Consider the following 23,840-nt stretch of genomic DNA (forward strand, 5'->3'; position numbering starts at 1 on the left):
TAAAGAAACATGAAGAATTTGGATGGTGTTTTCTATCTCCAAGAACTCACTGTTTGTTTACCCGCTATGTAACATGCAGCCCCTATTGTGGGTTGACAGTTTTTCTGAAAAGATGTAGACACTGACTATAATAAATTTGCTGTTCTTTAGCTGCAGCACAATGTTTGTTATTAATAGTAGTAGTTTCTTCTTAATAATAATTCCTTGATGGGTATCATACTTTGGAAACTGACAGCTCCATATGCAAACGAAGCACTTCCACCGGGGTGTAATGTTGCTGGAAACAGAAAGTCAGAGCTCTGCAGTTGTGGGAGAGACAGGGAGTGTATCATTAGAGAATGCAATGTAAGACAAGTAGGATGGGATGATGGGTGTGCCACCCCAGGAGAGGCAAGACATGTCTACCATGTCTGCTGAATTTTTGTCTGGTGTTATTAGTAGGGAAAATACTTGCATGATGCTCTTTGTCTGCATGATTTAATTTGTTCAAATGGAGATAATTATCCTGACGTTGCTATCATGGCAAGAAATGAAGGTCATAAGTGAAGATGAAAGTAAGAACAATTACAAACAATCTTTGTAGCATGAGAAATTGGGAGAGAGAAAGTTGAATAATCTTTATTTTAAAAATAGTAATATTTTAAAAATAATTAAACTTAACATTTCATTGAACTAAACATACACAGAACTGTTTAGAACCAGGCATTGTTTATGGGTGAAGTATAGTGAGAAGCAACAGCTTGTTAACTCCACCCTACTGCTTATTCTGGGCACCTGTTAGCACTTTCAAATTACATTTAAGTTATAAAAATCTGCTTGATTTAACTAACTTGAAATCAACAAATGTATTAAGTTGGCACAGTTTCCTCAAGGATTTAATGGGGATGTATGTTCATGCACATCCCATGTTATATGTATGTAATGCATATACATCTTATACACGTATATCTATATATTGTGTAGAGAGAGACACTGAGCTAGTATTAACAAGTAAAGGTGGTTATTGGTTTCTGTGGTGTCTTTACTTTTATGTTTCATTTCTGTTCCCCACTGTACACTCATCTTTTTTCTTTGACAGATGTACTTGTACATCTCTTCATCTGTTGCTGTTAATAAACCATAATGAGCGCCAGTGTCTTGCACATACTGTATGCACTATATGCACATACTTCTCTATACTTGTAACCATGACTGAAGGTCAGTCTGCTTATTAGGGGATTGCATAACAGGATTGCTTGGTACAGCAAATGGGTGACACAGTGATCCTAGGCAGATTGTGTAGTCCCCTTTTCCAATGCTTTGTTTCACCCCTTGTATGTTCCTTTAAAAACTTAAGTACTTTCTTAGAAGTACAGGATTGGAAGAAGCCTTCGGATAGACTGAGTCCTGTACTCTGCTACCGTAGGCAATAGCCTAATCTCCTTTATTAGTTTTTCTGTTTCTGTTCTAGGAACAACTAGGTCTTTTGCTGTTGCTGCTTGGAAGGTAGGTTCATATCGGCACTTTCAATAGTGTTAGAAATGTATGATTCATTAGGGGGAAAAAAAGGCCAGCAGTTCCATAGGATGTTTAGTGTTGTATATGCTCAATGGAGTTAGAATGCATCAGATCCTGAACACTCTGCAACGATGCCAGGCTCACTTGCAGTTTCAGGAATGCTTGTGCCAGATAAAGGAACATGGCTCTCCAGGTATAGCAAATAGTGCTGTAATCAAATGTTTTCCATCAAGTACTTTCTACTTTCAGTTGCTGCAGTAGTCCATCTGCAAGCACATCTCCGTAGCATGTGTGAAAATGAATGCTGGGGGGGGACCTCTATCCCTACAGCGTATGCCTGCTCCCAGTAAATGGATGGAGGACCAGAGATTAAAATGACTCACTACAGCATATCAGTAATAAAATCTATCTAAATTTGTAAGGAACTCTAGGAACTCATTGCCCTAGTTATTTACTTACTTTTTTTTTGTCTCGATGTTTGTCCCTTGCTTCTGTAGCAATGTTTGAGGAACTACAGAGGCAAGATTTCATTAATAACTGTTGCATGGTAATGTAGATAAAACAACTTTGGCTCTTGGAAGATTGGCAGTCATCTCCTTCAAAAACTGTAATGAAATTAGGAGCAACAAAAGCACTCAGAATACTTTGGGTTTTAGCAGTCTTCTATTATGTTAGAAAATGTGAAAAAAATTAATAAAAATGCCAGTAGCACATAATGAATTTAAATCACCAAACCTGGCTTCTGTTGGGAAGAGGTCACATTCACTATAAATCACATTTTTGCTACTCCAAAAATTGCAGTTACTCAACATTTCTTGTCTGAGATTTTAATAAATAATAATATTGCTAGTTGCATGATGGTCTTTCTGTGGCAGTATCTTCATGATCTGGGCCAGAGACTAATTGGACTTTGGGTTTTTTATGTGCATTAGTGGAACAAAAAGTATTAACATGGCTGAAAATAGAAAATTTAAAGCATAATTAAATTATCTAAGAAAAAAAAAATCTGTTGTATTTTCAATTAGAATAATACAGATGTTTCATTTGCCGTGAGACAATGCCTTTTCCAAATGGAGCATCTGTGAAGATGAGAAGTACAGGGAAGTAACTGACGTTCATAAACTATAATTTATGTTTGCACAACGTTTTTAATTCAGAAATGTTATCAATTATTTCAGTCTTTATTAGTCCGTAGTACTGGGAGTGAATGCACGGGTTTGTCTCCCAAGTGTAAGTTAACAAAGTTTTCCCTTTTAATTTTATGCATAAACATTTTTTTAACATTGAAGATAACAAACCCTCACATATCCTTAATTTGTGATGAAAATAATTTTAAAGGTTTTATTTTTTTGCAGAGTTTCCTGTGTTTGCAGCATTGTAGTATGCAGTCAGTTCTTGTGGAGAGTTTCTAGCACCTTTAGGATTAATTAAATATAATTCCTGAAAATGAAGTTGACAACTAAAACAAGAATGTTGCACTTTTGAAACAAATTTTTCACCACTCTGCATTGTATGAAAAGGAGCTCAAAGAAAACAAGACCCTGATTCGAAAGCTCATTGAACTTCATGGAAAGCATCGTGTTTGGGGGCAATATATTTGCCTTTACATTTTACTTAGTATTTTAGCTCAGGAGTTCCTTGAAGTCTTATTTATGGGAGATACTTTCCTGTATGAGATACCAGTTTAGAAGCTAATTAATATCTGTGATACATTTTTTTCTAGAGTAGAACAAACACAATTAATCATTTTTATAGTATTTTAAAAAACCATGAAGAAACAACAAACAAACCAGAATAATTAGGCAGCATACACAGGCAGAGTGGACCACCAGTGGCTCACAGACAACTTTCTTTGGCAAACCAGCATTTTTGCGCTTTCAATACAACTTAAACCGATTTAGTCCTTCAGTACCTGTGTGAAGATGCTAAGCAGGAAGCAGAGAACCATAAAGGCAGAAGTCAAAATGGGTCCCCTGTGAGCTGAAGCTGTTAGTGAAAATAATGATATCTTTGCATTTATGGGTTAGCAATAAAATTCCTCTTTGCAGAGGGGTAATTCAAGCTTACGTGTTATTTCAGTGCACTATCAATAGGGCATGTTTTCATATGCTTTACATTTTAGCCAACATAAAAGCCAAAAGTCATCTTAGTATTTAGGGCAATCCTTCCTTTCTTTATCTCTGCTTCAGTATGCTGAGTGTCTAAAATGAAATTGGAAATACTCAAAGCCCTGTGGATTCAGCACCTGTAGTCAGATGTTAGATGTAAATGATGGAAACATCTTTAAAATGACCTCATAAATTTACATTTGCTCTGTGCTTAAAGAAGTTGCATCTTCAAATTACAAATTTGCTTCCTTGTGAGGATGTTACGAGAAGGCATATAAAGTCAGTCTCGCTTTCATTTGTGATTAGAAAGTATTAAGTTTATTTTGGAACTTACTAATTTGTATGTGATTGGGTGGAGGGAGAGAGGCTCTAATTAGTCTTGTTTGCTTTTAAATGTATGGATATTTTATAAAATCTAAAGAAGAGACAGGTTGTACAAGTTATCTTCAAGTTTTAAGAAGATTCTTATTTAAAATAGAAAAAAGACAAACCACATCAAGGTAACTGTTGTCACTTTGCCCATAATTCCTATAATTCAGTCAACTGTTATGTGTAATCTGTAAAATCATATGCTCATCTAAAAACTTTGCCAGACAAAACCAGGCAGTTTTAAGATGGGTAGAAGCACCTTTGATGTTGTTAGTTAAAACCCATGTTATTTGAACAATTAGTTTTATCTTTTGTTCCTAAATTTTCTCTAGCAATTTATTCTGTACTATCTATGAAATGTCCGATTTAAGCAGTGTCTAAGCATTAAAGGTCTGGTTTGTAGAGGTGATAATTATGTTGTACTCATTACTCGTCATTGTTAGCCTTAGCGGTTCCCAGCTTTTAAAGTTGAAGATTTTTCAGTGTTGTCCTTGGGGTTTTCTTTACTTCTTTCATAATACTGCGAAGGCATTACTGGCAAGAACAGTTACATCAGTGTTGCGTTTTGCCTCAGGGTGGATGAAATGATGGCTCTCTGCGTGGGAGTTGCACCAAAAAGAAAGCAAAATTTTGACAAATTTGTGCTATTCTTGTTTAGACGGCAGGGACAGAGCGAAACCTCTACCAAAGTACAGCTGCTTTTATTACTATGATGGAATATTTTATTTACTGCTTTTCCAATGAAAAAAAAAAAGCAGTATGTGATATAATCCATCTAGTGGCATGATATAATCCACACGACTGGAGATGGGACAAGCAACCTGGAGTGCAGCTGCAAGGTTATAATCAAGTAGAAGCAAGTGTTAGTCTGCAAAATCTCAAATGGGATTCTTCTTAGCTGCTTAATAACAGAGAGGTAGTTTGTCATACTCAGCTCCTCCCCATAATCTTTACATATGCACGAAGAAACAGTTTACTTGTGGTTGTCTAATTGTTCAAGGGTTGATGCTTCAGGCTGGCAAGCACCACTGCTGTATGTGTTCTGAAGTTCTGACCCTTTACATTCTGTGAATAAGTGTAGCACTCGCTAAATAAGGGCAAGATCATCCTTCTTCAGCTGTCCAGTTTAGGTTTCAGGTATGCGTATTTATATCCTAATTCTGAAAATGACTGATTTTGTTGTGAAGCATGAAGGATCTGTCTACTCAGAGCTCATCTTAGGACTGGAATCTTTAGGAGGATCAGTCCCTCTCTAAAAAGCAAAATACATTTCAGGAAAATCTCTTTCTGTCTCTTTTAGATGATTAATTATCTGTTTAGATTTATGAAAAAACATCATTAGAGCTGGATGCCCATGAAGCAGTTTAAATAACACTCTACTGATTGACTGTTTAATATGTGTTTTCTTTGTTTGTATATGCTGTGTCTCAGTAAAACAACTAGGGGGAATATCCTTGTGTATGAACAGAAGTTTCCAATATGTATTTGCATGTTTTTCAAATGAAACTAACTTGGGAAAAAAAATAAGAAAAAGTCACTAATAGGAGGTAAATGGTTATACTGCTCATTTCTGCTTCAAGTACTAGGATGACATGCTTTTTTCAGTTTTATACTGAAGTTTCAAGAGATACTGTATTTGTTAAATTGATATTAATTAAAAATGAAAGAGCAATTTTGTAAGTTTTGACTTGAGAAGATTTTCCGGAAAAGCCCAGATAGTTCTAATGTGAAAAGAAGAGCCTAAAACTGCTTTGTATTCCTTCTGCATTCAGTAGCAATGCAACTTCTCTATGAAATTTCAATATTTTTTTTTCATAATTTGGGACTCTCGGATTTTGTTTCATGTCACTATTGAAGTGAGTATTCAAATTCAATCTGATAGTGGTGGATGCAACTTCAAATGAAGTCAGCAAGAGGTGAGGATTTGATGTAGTCTGACAGTCTCTGAGATTATGGTGGGGTAAATCACTTGAAGGAGTGTTGGATGCTCTGTACTGGGCCTCCATTTGCTGCTTCTGTAATGAAGTCTTGCATTCCTGTGTACAGTATGATTTTATTGAGAGCATGCGGTGCCTTCCAAAACAGCCTGACAGTGTGAGACTGTGCGTTCCCTGACAGCCATGACAAAACAGTTCCAGCTGTTCTTGAGGCACCTAATGCCGTGCTGAAAATTGCTGTTTTGTACGTCTTTCAGATTTAAATGAGGTGATGTTTAGTTTGCAGTATTGTTTCAATGGTTCTTGTTAAATAGTTGTTAGCACAACATGCAGGTTTGGTAATGCTGTTTTTGTTTATCTTTTAAGGTTGTGCTGGTGAGATGGAATGAACCATTCCAGAAATTAGCAACCTGTGATGCAGATGGAGGAATATTTGTTTGGATACAATACGAAGGCAGATGGTCTGTGGAGCTTGTGAATGATCGTGGGGCACAGGTTGGTATGCATATTTTCTCTGCAGTCAAGATTCCTGAGAGGCATAATGAGGAGAACAATAGTTGATGCTTTATACCTTTTGAAAAGCACAGGAAGAGATGAAATGTTTCTTTATTGAAAGGTATATGCTACTGTTGTCACAAAGACACTTTGCAAGGACAATTGCTTTATCCAGTAGCTGTCACGTCAGAGCTACAACTGGGCTAAGAGTTGTCCTGTCTAGTTCTGTGCAGTGCTACCTTTTATTAAAACCACAAAAAATTCATACACAGCCCATATATCTTATTTTCTTGTCTTTGATAAGGTAAGCGACTTTACATGGAGCCATGATGGGACCCAAGCACTTATCTCCTATAGAGATGGATTTGTGCTGGTCGGTTCAGTCAGTGGACAAAGACACTGGTCTTCAGAGATAAACTTGGAGAGTCAGATCACCTGTGGCATATGGACTCCAGATGACCAACAGGTAATGGGGCTTTTAGAGGTATTAATTGTATTGCATTAATATGCTATAGAATACACCTCTTAAAGAGTTGTTAAGTAAAATGGTTTGTAAGAACAATTTCCCTCAAAACCGGTGTTCCCACAGGTAACAAAGATTTAATTCGTCCCATCATTCTCATTAGGCAAATACGATAATGTGCCAAGTTACCTGTCATCACTTTTCACCCCAATTCATGTGCAGACTTATTCCAAGTTCGTTGTTTGAGACAGGAATCTGTAATTGTACCCCTAAGTTTTTGATACAGCTGTCTTGAAAATCCATTTGAACAGAGATGCAGCCTTGTCTAGTAAACATCTGACTGATCATATACAGCTGTCCAGCCTGCACTTGCAGCAAGAGCAGTTGCAGTGACAGATACATTTACGTTTGCCTTCATATGAGCAAATGGATCCAGCTGATTGTCAGAGACACCCCTCAGCCTTATGCAAACAGTGTAACTTGAAAGAAGGCTGTTTTTCCAGATGTTGAGCCCAAAGCTTGCTGAACTTTGAAAAGCCAGTTCAAAAATTCTTTACTAGTTTTCTAAAGAAGCGGATGATATTGGTCACATTACCATTTGTAGTGGAGCTTGAGCTAGCCCATTGGTTTCATTTGCAGAATTTGCAATGGCCCTTTGGTGTTCCCTGTTGAGATTACTGGAACAGTCTTTCCTTCTACATGCTTGCTGTTCTTACAGTTAATGTGTGTATAACATAGTACTGAAAGAAATGATGGGGGTAGAATAGCACAAAGAGAAACTGTTATGATCACAGCTGGATTCTTTTCCTTCCTTCATTTTACATTGCAGTGAAAAGGTGCTGGTTCAAGACTTAAGGTACCACTAACTTTAATTTAGAATACTATAAATCCATCCAAGACAGAGTTATTTTGGGAATTGCTAGTGGAGAGTAATAGCACTAATAATAATGCGTTTCTGCAGCAGCTTCTAATTTTAGAGTGCTCTGCAAAGGATAATGAATTAATTATTGCAACACTGCTCTTTAAAGCCAAGGAGTCTAACTGCCTGGTTTTGAATCTAGGGATATGTATATCTTGATAATAAATAATGTACTCGATCAAGAGGAAAAAACAAGCAGCAAAAGTAGGAGACGAAACTAAGATGTAGTAGCTCTCAGTTCTGTGTTTTAAACAGGAGGCTGCCCCATTTGTGTGATACTCAGTTGTTGCTGCTGTATATGGAAATATCTTCACTTGGGTGTTTAATTTGGGTTGACCAACTGCCTTTAATTCAGTTTAGCCAATATTTATACTTTCTAATCTGGATGCTCCAGAAGTGGTTATTCCAGGAAACAAACACTTGTTCAGTGTCCAGAAAAGCACATCTTAACATAATGGCCTGTTACAGCTGTGTGAAAAGCACTCGCTTCAGTTACAGACTCTGCTGCTGACAGACTCACTGAAATAGAGACCAAAACCAGCCACAAGCTTGATGTTTCTCAGCACAGTTCTCCTAACTATAGGGACTGCATGATAAATGATGATGGATCTTTGCACTGCTCTCTGGAGTTGGTGGAAAGAAGCAATCTTCTGAAATGTATTTAGATGTCTTTACTGCTGGAGCCAGAAGGAAGTACGATTCACTGAGGCAAGAGACTGTGTTCAGTGCAAACTAAAAATAGCAAACTGGGGGGAAAGACATTGCACGTATTACACACAAATAAGCACATATGGAAATGGGAAACTTTACTAGCTTATCTCCTTAGCTCATTTCTTTCCTGATTTGTATCTGCAAGTGAGAACACAATATTATTCTAGAGTAGCTTCAGCGTCTTCGCTATTGCCTAATGTACAGTGAATGACAGATGAATGTCGACATTTAAACTTACATTTTCATACTATTCTTTTTGTCACCCCTCTGGCACCATGAAGATTGCTAATGAAAGTATTCCTGGAAAACATTACACGCCGTGGTCCCATGACCTTTAACACAGTTAACTTGGAAAGTTAGATTTCCAAGGGGAATGTATTGTTCAGTATCAGTTTTCTATTATCCTAACAAAAATTCACTAAATACAGTCTGTCTGTTCACCTCACTCTTCCGTTCTCCTTTTTCTCCCTCAGCCCTCTGCTGCATGCATCCTCCCTCCTCTTTTCTTCAAGCCTCGTTTTTCCATCTTTTCTCCTGTGTGTCAGTTCAACCCCAGTAGGCTAGCACCTCTGCCACTCCTCACCGCAGCTCTGTGGCAGCTCTGCAAGTGGAAGGTAATTTCCTACCACTGTCTTTCTGTTGGAGGCAAGAAATGGTTGGAGTGACAGTATTGCCAACCATTGGATTTGACAGAGCACGTGTGGCTTCTGGATTTGTATCCTGGCTGGGCATTGATGCAGGCTTATAAGTAAAGCACCTGACGTAGTGACTGATGCCAGCTGTGGTTGAAACTCTATAGTTAATGCTTCCCAAAGTCTTTGGAGAGCCTGGAGATGGGATGAGAGCTGGAGAGATGGCCGGGGTGGAGTACAGTATAGTTGTGTTTTTTAACTGATTTAGTACCTACTTTGCCCTGATGATGTTATTGGCTGATTTTATTAATACTGAGGCAACTGTTCTGCATTTTCTTTTAGGAAGAGAGCGGTATCATTCTTCTTGTGGCTGTGTGTTTTTCAGGATTTCTTGAACTCTCCTTTTCTGTTGGGGACAAATTTACTGCGAGTCATAGGACAGGAGATACAATCTGGTTGACTGCAGTGCTTGCTTTTTCAGCATCATGTCATCAGATGATCGTCTCATGAAGGTCATCAGCAGGTTTTTCCTGTGGTTCACACCCAGATCTTGAGTCTGGACTTTGAGCTGTGGGCTTCATTCAATACATAGGCCTTTGGATTGTGATTCTGAGTGTTTATTATGGAGGACTAGAAGTTAATTTTCTCACTTCGTTGTGTGTCTGTAGCCCTGCTCATGTAGGTGTTTCCTGCTCCTGTACACTATAACCAGAGCCCACGTCTGGCCAAGGCAGAGAGCCCCATTATACCAAAGGCCTCTTGAGGGTAATAAGCAAATACACAAAGTGGAAATACTTCACAGGACTGGGTCCTCTTTATCTCAAACAGCGTGCCACACCTGGGTTAACCTTGGACAGCTGGGATCACTCAGGAGTGTGCCCTTTCTTTCACTGTTTGGAAATGTTTTTTTCAGGGCTACGGGAGGCTGTAGTAGGGCCTGCTTCCTTGGTGTGTGTGGAGTGTTCTTCTGGCGAGAAGGCTCACCTAGGATCATGTAGGGATGAAAAGTATGTTTGAAATAAGGTCAGTTTGAAGTGTCAGAGAATACTGTACCCTGTTTTGAGGCAGTTCTGTGGTGTCGTACCACAGTTGTTTGCAAAAAGGGAGTGCACATACCAAGTAGATTGAATGCCTTCCCAAGTGAGAAAAACTTGAGTTTTGTCTAGCCAAAGGCTTTATTTATAATTATAGAAGCAATGTCAATAAGTAATTGAGGATTTTTCTTAAGCCCACAACTCATAAAATGTCTTTCCCATGGTTCATCTCCCTTCCTGTGCTTGCTCACCTCCTAGTGACATTTTTGTTACAACTCCTACTGCCCTTGGGCCATCCTCTCCCTATCCTTCTCCCAGATTTTACCTATTAAAGAGGCTTATCTCTGTTCGTGATGGAGAAAGGCACAGTGTCAGAGAACCAGTGAGAACTGTAGAGGAGTCCTCTTGTTTATAGCAATATATTGTAACTCCCTGGACTTCACTAGGGTTGTTTCTGTTGCTGTTCTGTGTGTGAGAAGGGAACTGGAAGGAAATCAATCTGCAGTAGGGGGAAAGTCTTGATGAAAATGAATGAATATATTTAATTCCTGGATATCCCAAGAGGTGCTATTAATCTATATTTGTTCCCTGCATCTCAGCTAGTGTAAATGATCAGACTTTTTCTGGCAGCTGTAAGAGCCCATTTCTATTCCCTGCCCTGCTCTGCCACATGCCCCACCCCACCCCTTCCTGTTGTAAGCTGGTTTTTTTTGTGGAAATTCAGGGACTGGCCAGGATCCTCTTTGGCCAGGACATGATAGACTACAGGTACATGTGAACTTTGCTGGCACGCTTCCTTCTGTTTACTTTGAAAATAGGTATACAAGCAGTTAGCTAATTGGATTTGCATCTTGCTGGGGACAGCATTAACTGTTGTATGTGGTTCCATCACAATGCAGCATGCATTAGTACGAAGAATGTGTAAATACAGGCTCCAAGTTTCAGCCTCCTCTGTGTCTAATCATACGAAATTCTGCTTTCGGTCAAAGAGAAACGCATCACCGTGTTAGGAACAGATACCATGTGCACTGCAGGGTCTTAGAACACACTGGAAGAAAACAAGGAGACCAGTAGCAGATGAAACGGCATTGTCTCGAAATGCAGGGTGCGGGAGGTCTGTATGTTTTTTTTAAAAAAAATTCTTTTGTAGTTTGCAGTAGCTGTGCAGGAAGGCAGTTTCTATGTTGTTAGTCACTCCTGCTCCCAGCACTCACCATCCCTACTCCCATGGCAACCACAGCATCTCTTTCCCTGATAGGCATGCGGCAGGGGCAGGCTTCTGCTCCAGCACCCTGCCTGCGGCACCCTGCCTGCAGCACTTCAGGGCAGATCCGGGGACCTAGAAAGGTGCTTCATGCGAAGGAGGGGGTGCTTGCTGCTTTCAGGGTCCAGCAGTGTAGTTGGGTGGGATCTGTGTGCTAGTACAGGACTTGGTGCCTTGTGTGTGCCCGATGGGATCAGTGCTGTGCTGTGCCAAGGGGCTGCCATGAGGTGGGAGCTACAGCACGGTTCTCCCCAGGAGGTAGGAGCTAATGAACAAGAAGCACTGTCAAATGGTTACCGGTGGCACCAGGTGTTTCGTGAGCTTGCCTCTCAGGCTCCTTGGTTTTGGTGTGGCTTTAGTCCCTGGCAAGAATTTTAAGTAATAAATCTATTCCAGTAGAGTCTGGTTGTGGTTCCCCGCCCCACCCCCCACCCCCCATTTCCACCTGTGCACTATGGTCTGCAGTTGCTGTTGCCGTTTCAGGGAAACAGTTGTTCTTAACAGCTCCTAAGCTGAAAGCAGGGATAGTAGCCTTACCTAGCTTCCAGAACATGGCTTAAAAATAAGGAATTCGTAAGTGTGTGAAAATGTTGCACCTGTTTGGGCTGTGGTGTTGTCTTCTCACCTACATCGTCTTTTGCCTGCTGCAAAGGACAAGGAGTCAGCGCTTCCATTCACCCTACTGTTTTGGTTTTAGTCAGGTGCTGTAGCGCATCTGAGTCAGGCAGTCCTTGCTGTTGTGGTGGTCACACTGATCAAGTTTAATTATGCTCAGAGATCTAGCTGAGATCTAGAAAAAAAAATCTTGAATACAGCCTTCTAATGAGTTGACAGAATGATGAAAGGGAGCCACAAACAGACAACTGAGGCAGTATAGGGAAGGCAAATATTTACCTTAATTATTATGAATTAAGGGAAAGAAAGACAAAATGAAAAAAAAATACAGCCTGTAAAATTTGAAAGTGTAAGCAATGATTTTGGTCTTAATTAAAATACTTCTTGGCCCTATTAAGGATCTTTACAGGTTCATGTAAACGAACCTTTAAAATGCCAGGGAATACCTATATTTCTGTGTCTTAGCATATAAAAATGCTTCTTTTCCCCCATCAGTTCTGGGTGTATGTATGTCAACTGACCTTACGTACATGATTACAATGACTAAGGCCACTCAGAATTGCACTGTAAGATACAGTCTTTGAGGAAGAACTGTAACTTATTTTCATGGATCGATGAATTACTCAGATTACTGGGAAAAATGGCTAGAGGCTTTTTATAGCATTGAAGAAGTGTTATTAATTAACTAGGCAGTTTATTTAAGCCACAAGGACTGCAGACAATGCTTAAATTGCGTATAAGGATTTTAACATTGCATGCTGCATAATTGAGCAGTACCATTAAAATGCAAAAAGAGGACAACGGAAGGAGACTTGTCTTTCAAGATAAATCCGCATGTTATATAAAACAAACAGATAAATAAACCCCACCACAGCTTAACTGCCTGTAATATTTTGGGCTATTTTTAGAAGTATTTCAAACCTTTGTGGTGCATTTGCTATTAAAATTAATGATTTCTGCTTGCTTGTGCTAAGGGTTCTGTGAATGTTTACTATCCTATTGCATCCTTTTACAGACAGAATGTGTGGGGTTTTTATATATACTTTAAATGTTTAAATGATTTTGTGGAGACTTTGTATTCTTGTTTTATATATTTATATGTGCTGGAAGCCAGTAACACTTTGGTTTTGTTCTTTGCTTGGTGGCTCGATTTTTATGATGCCACATAATAGTGACAGACAGATTTTGTGTGAAAAAGTAATGTGAATTTTAAGTGCTAGTTAGCCTTCCTTTCTCCCGTCTCTTTTTATTATGTTGTTTTAAAGCTGCGTTATGCAGCTATGTCTGAAATAATAGATTATTTTTTTTTTCTGGTGTCTATACATAGTTTTATTAGCATCATCGTTCCTTTGCCTTTTTGTCTCAAGTAGGTTTTCATGCATCATTCTGCCGAGAATTCAGCTTCCAGAGAGAAGAAAGGAGAAGAGTTAAATAGTTTAATGCACTGTGCCTTTTTTAAATTGTGCTCTCCTTTTCTCACTAGCAATGAGCAGCTACACTGCAGATTTCAGTATTCAGATGAGGATTTTATAGGCTTTTTGGGGAAGGTAGGCAACAAGGATGTTCTCCTTGGAGCCTCTCGGGTTCATCTGCAATTTCAGGAGCCGTGGCATCTCTCTGTGGATTTATTCCAGGCAAGGTTTTTCCTGCCAGAAACCCTAGCCCATACTGCACAGTTACTGAGTGGGTAATTGAAGGAGCAGAGCAACAAGGTGATGTTTCAATGTGCTTTCTTCTTCCCACTCACTTCATCTGTGCCTTGCCTAATCTTTCCCTTGATACTCTTCATCCAGCCTGTAGTGGCAAGACACTGAGAGAGCTGACGAGGTGGTGCCATTTGTTCTAGTCATGAAGGCTGTAACATGGGAGATGTTTATGGGCTGACAGCATCATGGCTCATGTTTTCTCAGTAACTCCTGCAGTCTTTCATGTCAGTACTGTTTCAGATGAGTCTTGCAAAGAATTTTTTCCTTTAATGATTCTGTCTAGAAGGAGTAATACAACTGTTTTAATGTTTTGCTCATCCTCTTAGACAGGGTATTTGATGTTTGTTACTGCGCAAAGCGAATGACGGAATGGATTTCTGCATCCCCTTGGATTCACAGTGTACTAGGACATACAGATCACCCTCAACAGTCTACCTTTTAACTCTTTACCTTGATCTGACATGACTCTCAGATAGGTAACAATATGCTTATTTTAGTTGACCAGACTCTGGGGTTTGTTAAGCTCTGCACACTCAACCACATCTTCCCCTCCCTCAGGAAAGGAAGGATGCCAGTGGCAGTGACAAACCAGAGATGGAGGGAGAGCTGAAGACTCGTTGTGCTATTCAGTTAATGTGTCCACTTAGCATTTTTATACCCAGTGCTGTTTTACATTTTTGGAGCATCAGTGTTTGAGTCAGCAAAGTAAAGATGAGCGCAAATAGAAACACGACCAGTCTTTGTGTGGGAAGTGTCAGGAAGAAAGAAGCCATTTGCCTCTCCTCTCACCTTGCCAGCACTTGTACGAAAGACTTGTTCATATAGCCTGAAGTCTTTAGTTCTTTGGGACAGGGAGTACTTGAAACTTTATTTCTGAAAAGCTCTGTGTTATGCTTCAGCTGTGGGGCAAGTAGCAAGAACGAGGTTTTGCAGTGCACCTGTGCAAAGTAGCCGCACATACACTACTTGTTAGACAGTGCATGGAAAAAATGGAACCTTCTGCAGGAAACTGCTCTCTTTATAAGAAGTTGTATGTAAGGTAGGAAAATTGCTTCAGTTTGTTCGTTCAGATTCTGAGTTGGTTAAGAGAGGGCATGTGAGTGGAAGTGTAATTCTTACAGAGGAAAAACTCTCGAAACTGTGAAGGTTTTACAGCATTTTTCAGAAATAGACCGTGTTCTTCCACTGCCAGAGCCACCTGGCTGAGAATGCTTTGGCCCCAGGACTCCTTTGGTTCATCCAGAGCTTTGTGGTCTTCCCAGTTCAAAAGAGATGTAGCTGCCAGAGTGGCTAATTTAAACTTTATTGTCACTGGGACTTGATCCATCGATTTTTTGGAAGTTAGAAGACCAGGAGCCAAATGGGGTCTTGAACTTGGGTCAGATGTGTTCAAGCCTATGAATAGTCTGAAACCTCGGTTCAGGGAAAGAGTATTGGAGTGACTGAATCTGGAGGAGCACATTTGTGGATTTCTGCACTAGGTCTTGTCTAGGAAAGCAAGGTCAAGTTTCATAGTAAATTAAAAATGAAGGGTGGTATTTTTGAAAAGTGGTATTGCATGGTCTTTCCATTGGTTTGACAAAAAGAGATAGCATGCCAGTGGAAAGTGGGAGCAGTATCTCTATTCTCCAAAACCTTTCCCATCAGGGTTTCATCCTGTGTGGATTCAACTGAAGCTGTCTGTTCTTTGTCCAGGAGCCAGTTTCTTGTCAGTGTTCAGAAGTTGAGGGATTGTTGGCAACTGCATCAGCTGAAAAGAGATTAATCCTTCCCTGCTTTCCTTGCTTTTAGGAGGATAGTCATTCTTCTTCAGTGTCTCATTTCAGTAACAGTTTATTACTCAGCCTATCACCATGTTGACTCAGTTGTACTTGACCTCACCCACTCTAGGTATTTCCTGACCATGCTGAGTTACCCCTCTCTGCCAGCACCCAAGACCTAGAAGAGGAATGCAGAAGTTGGGGCTGGCTTCCATTAGCATATAGCTTGACCTAGGGACTTCTTCATTTTGTACTATGAAATTCAAAACAGCAAGGATGTTGCTTCTCTAACTGCTTTGTATTGCATTTTCACTGGTTGAGAGTGCAGTCCTTGTTGCTAAGTAATATCAATTTCAATTAGGAAAGAAAACAAGCCACAAACCTCAACGTAAACTCTCAGACTGCTAAAACTGAAGGAAATACTAGCTTCAGCAGTCAACATATCCTTCAGGAAATAACTAAACCCTGGCTTGGGAACAATGCAAGAGGCTGCCAAATGTATCTTGACTTCTTTGCCTGATTGAGTGGTTGTTGGTAAAACAAATTGCATTTTCCCAGCTAACAGTACCAAATAGTTGGGTTTGTTGCAATATATAATTGGATATATGTGAAGAATATGTGTTTTCATAGACACGTATGCACTTGCTTGGCAGAGTTTAGTGAGAAAATGGCACTGCTTGAAGAGTATTCTAGAGTACTTCTGATGTGGGAGATCAGTGGTCTGGGCTCAGAGTCCTGCCCATGTTGAAAGCTACAGATGTTCTATAGAAGGTGTTCCAGCTGTTGGCTTTTGTTCATTTTGCATACTGCTTTGAATGTGATTTGAAACCTGACACAAGTTTAAAAATCCCACAAATCTTTCTCACATCTAAAATAAACTGAGGTGTATTGTTAATTCAGTAATTACATAGAAGGGCAACTCTTCTCACTTAAAACTCCAATTGTTACAGGGTTACAGGATGCTTTCCTGAAAAATGTCTCAAGAGTCAAGAAAGAATATAGAAACGTGTGTGCCTGGAAAAACACAACTCAGAATTAGTCCAGGTGTAATTACAGGGGCATATAATAGTCTTTCTGTGATTTGCCAGAAAGCTTTCAAATAACATTATCTTTGCCTGGACACTTGCTTCCATCTCCACATGTCCAGAGCAGTTGTATAGCTTGAGATCCTGATTTTGAGACTACCTGCATTTTTGACTCCTGAGACGGCATGCAAGGTTGTATCTCATTTAAGGTTATTCAGCTATGTTATAGTATTTCATAGAGAAATAAAGCCGGTGCTGTTTGAATCCCCAGGTTTTAGTATTTCAATATTTATTAAATGGATTTGTCACCAAGATCTCCAGTGTATTTACTTTCTCTTCTCATTTGAGAGCTTTGTAATAGTTACCTAGACCCTGTGGACTTTGTAGGAGAGAGAAGATACAAGCCTGCAAATAGGTACCTAAATCAGTGCTGCTTTTGAAAGTGTTAATGGTCTCGAATGAGAATTTCACTGCTGCGTATGTATGCGGTTAGCTGGATGATCTTGTGGTGTATCATCTGTGTGTGGGGCTGCTAACTCCTCACGTCCAAAGGAAACAAAAACACTTCTCAGTTTTTTCAGACATAAAGGCAAGTCAGAAAACCTCTAGTGCTTTCCCCCTGAGCTTGTGTGTGAATTGTGGTGATGTCTCTTTTTGTGTCAGTTCAAGAGATCATTTTACAGCAGCTGAATTTTTAATGGGAGTCAAAAGCATTCAGCGGGAGAGAAGCTGTCTCCCTGTGTCTGGTTCTCTCGCTTTGTGCATTTTGAGGTAAAAAGAAGGAAAGCCAGAAATACCACACTGAGAAAAAACAAACTTTCACTTTGTAATGTATCCTGAGAGGCAGCTGCTGCACTGTCTCCTGCTTTGTGATGGAGAAACGGTAACCAAGAAGAGCACAAGACATGCAAAATGCTAATACCACAACTAAATGGACTGCAAAATGTTGTAACTCAGCCTTTGCGAGACTGACATATTTTTGTTAGACTAATGAATGAAAATATTTAAAGGCAGTAGTTTTCCAAGTATTTCCTATTTACTAAGCCTACCTGCATGAATGGAAGGTTGATCCATCATTTTCTATATTAATCAGTTTATAGTTCAGTTAATTTTGGATCAACAAAATATTTGTCTCTATTAGTATGATGGCATTATGGTGATGACTGTGAAGGCTCTTCCCATCATGAATACTGATGTTTGTCCAGATGGCTAAATCGGCAAACAGAGCTAATTCAGCTTCCTTAAACTGCTGAGCATCTTCTGACAATGCAAATGCAGTTGGCCTTATTAGCATTTTTACAGAATGTAATTTCTGAGGTACAGTGCTGAGTTTTTCCTTTGGAGGGAGATGGAGGAGGAGGCTGAAGGAAAAGCATAAAGACATGTCTGAACTTTGAAAAAGGGAGTGTCAGTGAAACAGAAGGTCAGACAAGGCAGCTGCAAATGCAGAGGTGCGCAGGGTAAGTTGTTAGTGGCAGTATTTGTGCTACGCAGTACAGTGGCAGCAAGGTTTTGGCAGACCTGTACAGTGCCAAACAGAAGAGGTACCACCATGGCAAAGAGTAAAACTACATGCTGAAAGAGCAAGGTTTGCAACGTGGATGGATGGAAGAGGAATCCTTCGAACTTTGGAAGTGCAACACTGGAGAATGTTAAAAATAAAAAACATAAGTTTCTGTGAGATTGTTCATGGTTTATTTGGTCATAAGATGGTGATGAGATTTCTGCCCTGGGCTACTGCTTCACGGTTAAGAGGCACGTCACGGAGTCTGAGGAAGTTAAAAGGGGGTCCTGGAACAGGTTAGTTTGAAAAGCAGCAAGTTCCTCTGACTGGTACATCCAAAGATTATGATCTTGAATATGAACTAACTTTGCTGCTAGCAGAAATAATCATGTCTGTGTCCAAAATCTTGAAGAGCAGTACTATTTTCCTGCAATATGTTTAGAAAAGAATTTAGGAACATTCAAGAAATGTGCAAGTAAGGTTTACATCTGAACTTTGCAGCTGATTAAAGCAAAAATTGAACATGGAATAACAAAACACCTGTAAACTGGTTTGAAAAGACCTAGGTAGGATGTTTCTTCCAGAGGCAGATCATGAGTCACTAGTCTCTCCGAAGTCTTTGCATGTGTCATTAAAAGTGATGGCTAGAAAAAAATAGCTGAAATGGTGTGTTTAGTTCTGGAAAAGTCAACACATTCCAATGTAAATAGGTCCCCCCCCTAGGATTTCCTAACAGAAATACCTATGTGTGCGCTTTGGCGTAGTGGGGATCTATACTCTGCATGAATGATTTGCCAGGTGTAGAACCCCCAGCAAATTACAACAATATGTATTTTACTTACTGTGTTTGGATGGATTAGCAGTGCAGGGAGAACTGGCCAGGAACTGGTCCACAAAGGGGAAGACGTAAGTAGTCACTTTGCATTATAAAAATGAGAACAGTGGGTTTGTCTTTATTTCATGCTCTGTTTTAAATTAATTTGTATTTTAAAATACTGCTGTTTAAAATATTTACTGTTGTGAGACAGCAACATTTACAGGTTACATACAGGTGTTTGTATTACTTAGGGTGTAGCAGTCTTGGGTATTTCATGTCCAGTAGAGCTCAGTTTGTTGGACTGGTCCAGTAAGCATCTTCTAAGACACAGCTAACTCTTCGCCTTCCTAATGTGATCAGTCGTTTCCTGGAAAAGCTTTGTGTAGTCACTTTGTCCTTCCAGCTGCCACCTATCCTATGGGAGAGGGAAGAGATGTAGCTGGAGAAATTGCTCAGTGGAGTTACTGGCAGCTTAGCCACAGCTTAGGGAAAATTAGAGCACCTGAGATTTCATGACAGATGACATTAATTTTCAGAAGATTTCTGTGTATCCAGGAATTTAAATGTTTATATTAATGCACCTTGCATACTCTTACAAGACAAGTTCTGTCTTTCTGTGAAAATTTTGGTTTTTAAATAATAAAATTATACTAGGATGAAGTTTACTAGTTTCATTTTCAATGCTATTTTAATTAGCAGAGTGAGTTGTTTTGCTTCCCTCAGTTCTCGGATGTACATTCTTTGTAAAAAGTCAGAGGTTCTTTGAAAAATCCTGGGCCAGCAGGAGTAAAGCAAATAGATGTTTCTTTCCCAGCCTTCTAGCATCCCGCTACTTTAAAAGTGGTATCCTGAAGCAGCCTCCAATGGCTTTATATTTCTTGCAGTAGCTATAGCAAGTCCAGCTTCCAATACTTCAACTTGAGCTTCATCAAAGGCTCAGTCATTGCCCTGATACAGAATGACAGCCCGTGTTCTGAAAACGTATTGATCAGATTTCCTGGGAGTTTTGTTTAACCAGCAACATTAGAAACCTTCAGTGTTAGTAGTAAATGTCATGAAGGGAGCATCTTGTTTTATCAATATCTTTCTGTAACAGTATTGACTGTTCAGTTTGTACAACCAAAACCTGAGACTGGAAATGATTCTGTCTTTTACCCCTCATGTATACATCAAGTCATTGAATACATTATTGCTGGTATTGAATTATCCTTGGTTATTAAAAAAGTCAAAATGACTGTGTTCTGGAAAGCTTCTTTGACAATGAGGAAAGATGCAGGAATGGACAGTGGCTAGGTTCTCTGCAAATGTAAGTCAGCACGGCTTCATTGACTTAAGTCTGTAAATCATAACAATTTAATTTTCTCAGCTACTGCATATAATCACATGTGGTGAGATGGCAGTATCTCCTGCTTTCCTACTGGGCAGGTATATTCAAATTAGCGTAAAGCTTGAGCATTCTTACTGTTGATGAGTTCGATTTACTTCTGTTAAACCAAATTAAATAGTAATAAAATGTGTTTTGTGCAGAAATAACATCACTGTTAGTAAATTGTAGTTCTCTTACAAGTAGCAGGCCTCCTGAGCAGGACCTTCAGTGCAACGGGGTCTTTGGTGGCTCCGTTGTAGCTCTGTTGATCTCAGTGCTGGACCATTCTCTGCTAGTACTGCGTCTGGTCCCGACGCCTTATGGCATCACAACAGATCTGAGAGGAACAGCAATGGTTCACATGTAGCAAAGTCACTGAACAGGTTCAAATTGCTCCTCTTGGATGAAATTTCCTGGCTTCTTGGCTGGCGTGATAGTCATCTCATGAGACAAACGCTTCAGACCAGCATACCCCATCTTTTGATGACCACATCTTTTAGGAAGTGGTGTATTTCAGACTGCTAATTGAGGAGTCTTTGAAATATTGGGCATTTGAGGGGATTGCAAATTTGAATGTTTCATGGATAATAGATTAACAACTAGCTGAAAAAAACTTTTTATTTACCGAAACTAGTGTGTGAAACTCATCACAAGTTACCACAGAGGCTAAGAGGTCAGCAAATTTCAGAGCAGGTTGTTTTTCAGGTATTCAAATTTGTTATAATAAATAGGAATCACCCCAAGCTTTGGTTTCATGGAGAACCCAGGCACTTGTGTTTCAGGACCAAACCCAGCTTTCAGCTCTTGGTATGCTTAGAGAACTGTGCGTGAATTGTCCTAGTGCTGTTTATCATAGTTTTCCCCTCAAAGCATAGAGCGTCAGGGCACTATTGGAGACTGCTCTGCATTTGTATGATCTTGAATCAGCTACAGCTTCACTGTAGTGTAGTATTTGTTATGTTTTGTAAGGAGATACTGTATTTATGTTGTGTAACTGACTCACAGTTTGAATGTATTGGATGATTTTAGGTATTCTGTTAATCAGATTATGCGTAATTCTACAAGTGCAATTCTGTAAGTGGTAATGCATGTAAAAATAGTTGAAATAATGAACAGGATTAAAGGAGGGGAGATGAGGCAAGAGAAGAAGAACAGAACAAGGGGCCAAAAAACCTCTTCAAAATAAGTATTTTGTATTTTTTTAATTACTATTATTATTATTTAGCTTTTGTATTCAAGGGTTAAAAAACCACTGTAACTTGCATTACCTTTTCCCGACATTCCCTCAGACCTCCTAGATCTGCAAATACCCCCAAAAATATTAATTTAGGCAGCTAAAATACAACCTTTTAATTTCTCTGTTGGATCCTTCAGGCATACCCTGTGGCTCAGCCTTTTTCTGAAGGTCAAGAGAGTTTTAGTCATATGACATAAGTAGCTTGAGTGTGGCGTTCATAACTTGAATAATGTTGTGGATGATAACACCATTAGACATTTTTACAGCTTCAGCAGGAGTTCAGCCAGCAGGACTATCAGCCTGATAAATGCTTTCATCTTAAAGCTTGTATTGCTACAATAACCCCAAAACTTAAAGCTGCTCCTTGAAATGTATGGCCTGGCTAAGGAGGTGAAGAGTGCCCTGTGACATTTCAAGGTTGCTAAAGAGCTCGCTCAGGTTCCAGTGCAAAAATGGAGATGCCCACATGCAGCTGTTCTGATCTGAATTGGAGATTTCTGTAGGGCTTTGTTATTTTAAATGAACTGGGGCTACTCAAAACAATTAGCTTTAGATTGAGGTGAGACGAACTCAGGGTGATGAGTCCCAACATTTTGTTCCTACCCAGTTATAAAGTGCTTCTACAGGATTTTAGGAGACAGAAGCCTTACACGGCTGTTTTCAGAAACAATAGAGTTTCACCTCCTCTGTCTAGGTATTTTGCAGTCATAAAACTTAGAGAAGACTGGTAAAAAACTGTTATATAGAGTAGGCTGAAAGTGGTGTGAGAAGCTAACAATGAAACCAGTAGGATTTTGGCTTTGTAGAAGTTTGTTTTGTAGAGATCTGAAAGAGGGTGGTTATGTTCTCAAAGTAGATAGTGAAAGTGGCTGTGCACTGAATCATGCATGTAAAAACAGTTGAAATAATGAGCAGTGTGAAAGAAGATGGGATGATACAAGTGGAGGAAGAGTAGAATGAAGGACCACAAGGGAAGGGAGTGTGAGATGAACAAAAGTCAAGTTCTTGCTTTTATATCTAAGAATAGTAATCTGAGGCTTGTAGCAAACTTTACCCACTGTTTTAACCCAGCAGCTATTTAACCCAAAAATATTTGTAAGATGTAATGATTACAGTTTTGGCAGGCAGATACTGTTTTTTTCATTGCTTCTGATAATGTGAAACAACTCCACTGATTTTCTTAAGATTTTAATGACTTTACCGGAGTTCTTCTGTTAAACTGCTATTCTAGTTTACAGCCTTCTGCGTTTCCTAGTAATTACCTTGTTCATAGAAAAAAACTTAGGATTTCTTGACTAAGACCTTTGAAGCCACGCTTCCTTTCTGAAACTTTCAAAAGTGGAACCATGACAATTGTTTCGTCGGTGAGTACCATTGTATAAGTGATACAATACACAGTTAGAGTGCTGCAAGTCTGGCACAACATCTCAGAAAGAAGATAGGAAGGAAGACCTGTGACAGCAGAAATCAACAAGGGTGACTGGAAGCTTCTGAACAACAACTGTGCAGGAAGATCCTGGGTAGGCTATGATTCTTCATCTTGGAAGAGATGACTAAGGGATTGGATAACAGAGGTCTCTACAATTGTGGCCAATACTTAGAGTGTAAGTAGGGAGCAATTATTCTGTATTTCTTTTAGTGTTAAAAAGTAAAGGTTGCCAAGTGAAATTGTCGCTTATCAAAGAAAGGGGAATATTTTTTGCTGGAAGCTACCTGACTGTGCAGGGGAGGTGCTGTCTCAGTGCATCCTGTTCTTTTACTCCTACCCATTAGAGGTAAGATACAAGGGTAGATAAATTTTTGATCTGGGCATATAATGGTTAGAATCTTAAATTTACAAGCACTGGAAGTAGGTAGTAGGCTAAAGGGCAAGTATAAGATTTGACCTTACTTTTAGCTTCTTTTCTAATGCTGGCTAGTTTTCAAGTTGATGAGCACCTTTAAACTTCCTTTAAAACATATTAGCCTTGTATGGAATTACATGGTAGCAGCGGCAGCCTTGGCTAATGTGTTTATCATTTTGTGGATTTATTAATCCTTATTTCCTGGTGTTTTTCTAAAACTAATCAAATATGCAGGATCTTAACTTGCTTAAAGCCTCAAGAAGAAAACGCCTATAAAAAAAGAAATTGTAGGTTCCAGTCAGTCTGCCTTCTGTCAGTGCACATTAGTTGTGAAGTAGTTTAGGGGCAAGAACAAAACATGCGTTATCCATTTTGTATTTGACATCATGGGTGGAAGCTCTTACTCATCTCTTCCTGAACGTGTAACATACTGCCTTCCTCTTGGGGTGTAATGACCTACTTCCAGTTCACTGACCATATTGCTTTTTTCCTCTCTTTTTGGAAGACATTCTCCCACTGTCTCTCTGCTCATAACCA

The 23,840-nt window shown here is 39.4% G+C and overlaps 1 protein-coding gene across 8 annotated transcripts in view; it reads left to right on the forward strand.

Moving 5' to 3' along the window:
• TULP4 (TUB like protein 4) overlaps positions 1-23,840 on the forward strand; it is a 185,263-nt gene that overhangs the window by 119,550 nt on the left and 41,873 nt on the right. For all 8 annotated transcript variants that reach the window (XM_040597229.1, XM_040597234.1, XM_040597233.1 and 5 more), the window contains 2 exons: positions 6,278-6,406; positions 6,711-6,872. In XM_040597229.1, the coding sequence (XP_040453163.1) occupies positions 6,278-6,406; positions 6,711-6,872 (291 nt within the window). The remainder of the gene's footprint in view (positions 1-6,277; positions 6,407-6,710; positions 6,873-23,840) is intronic.

This window comes from Falco naumanni, chromosome 6, assembly GCF_017639655.2.
Source record: "Falco naumanni isolate bFalNau1 chromosome 6, bFalNau1.pat, whole genome shotgun sequence".
NCBI classification, from domain to species: domain Eukaryota; kingdom Metazoa; phylum Chordata; class Aves; order Falconiformes; family Falconidae; genus Falco; species Falco naumanni.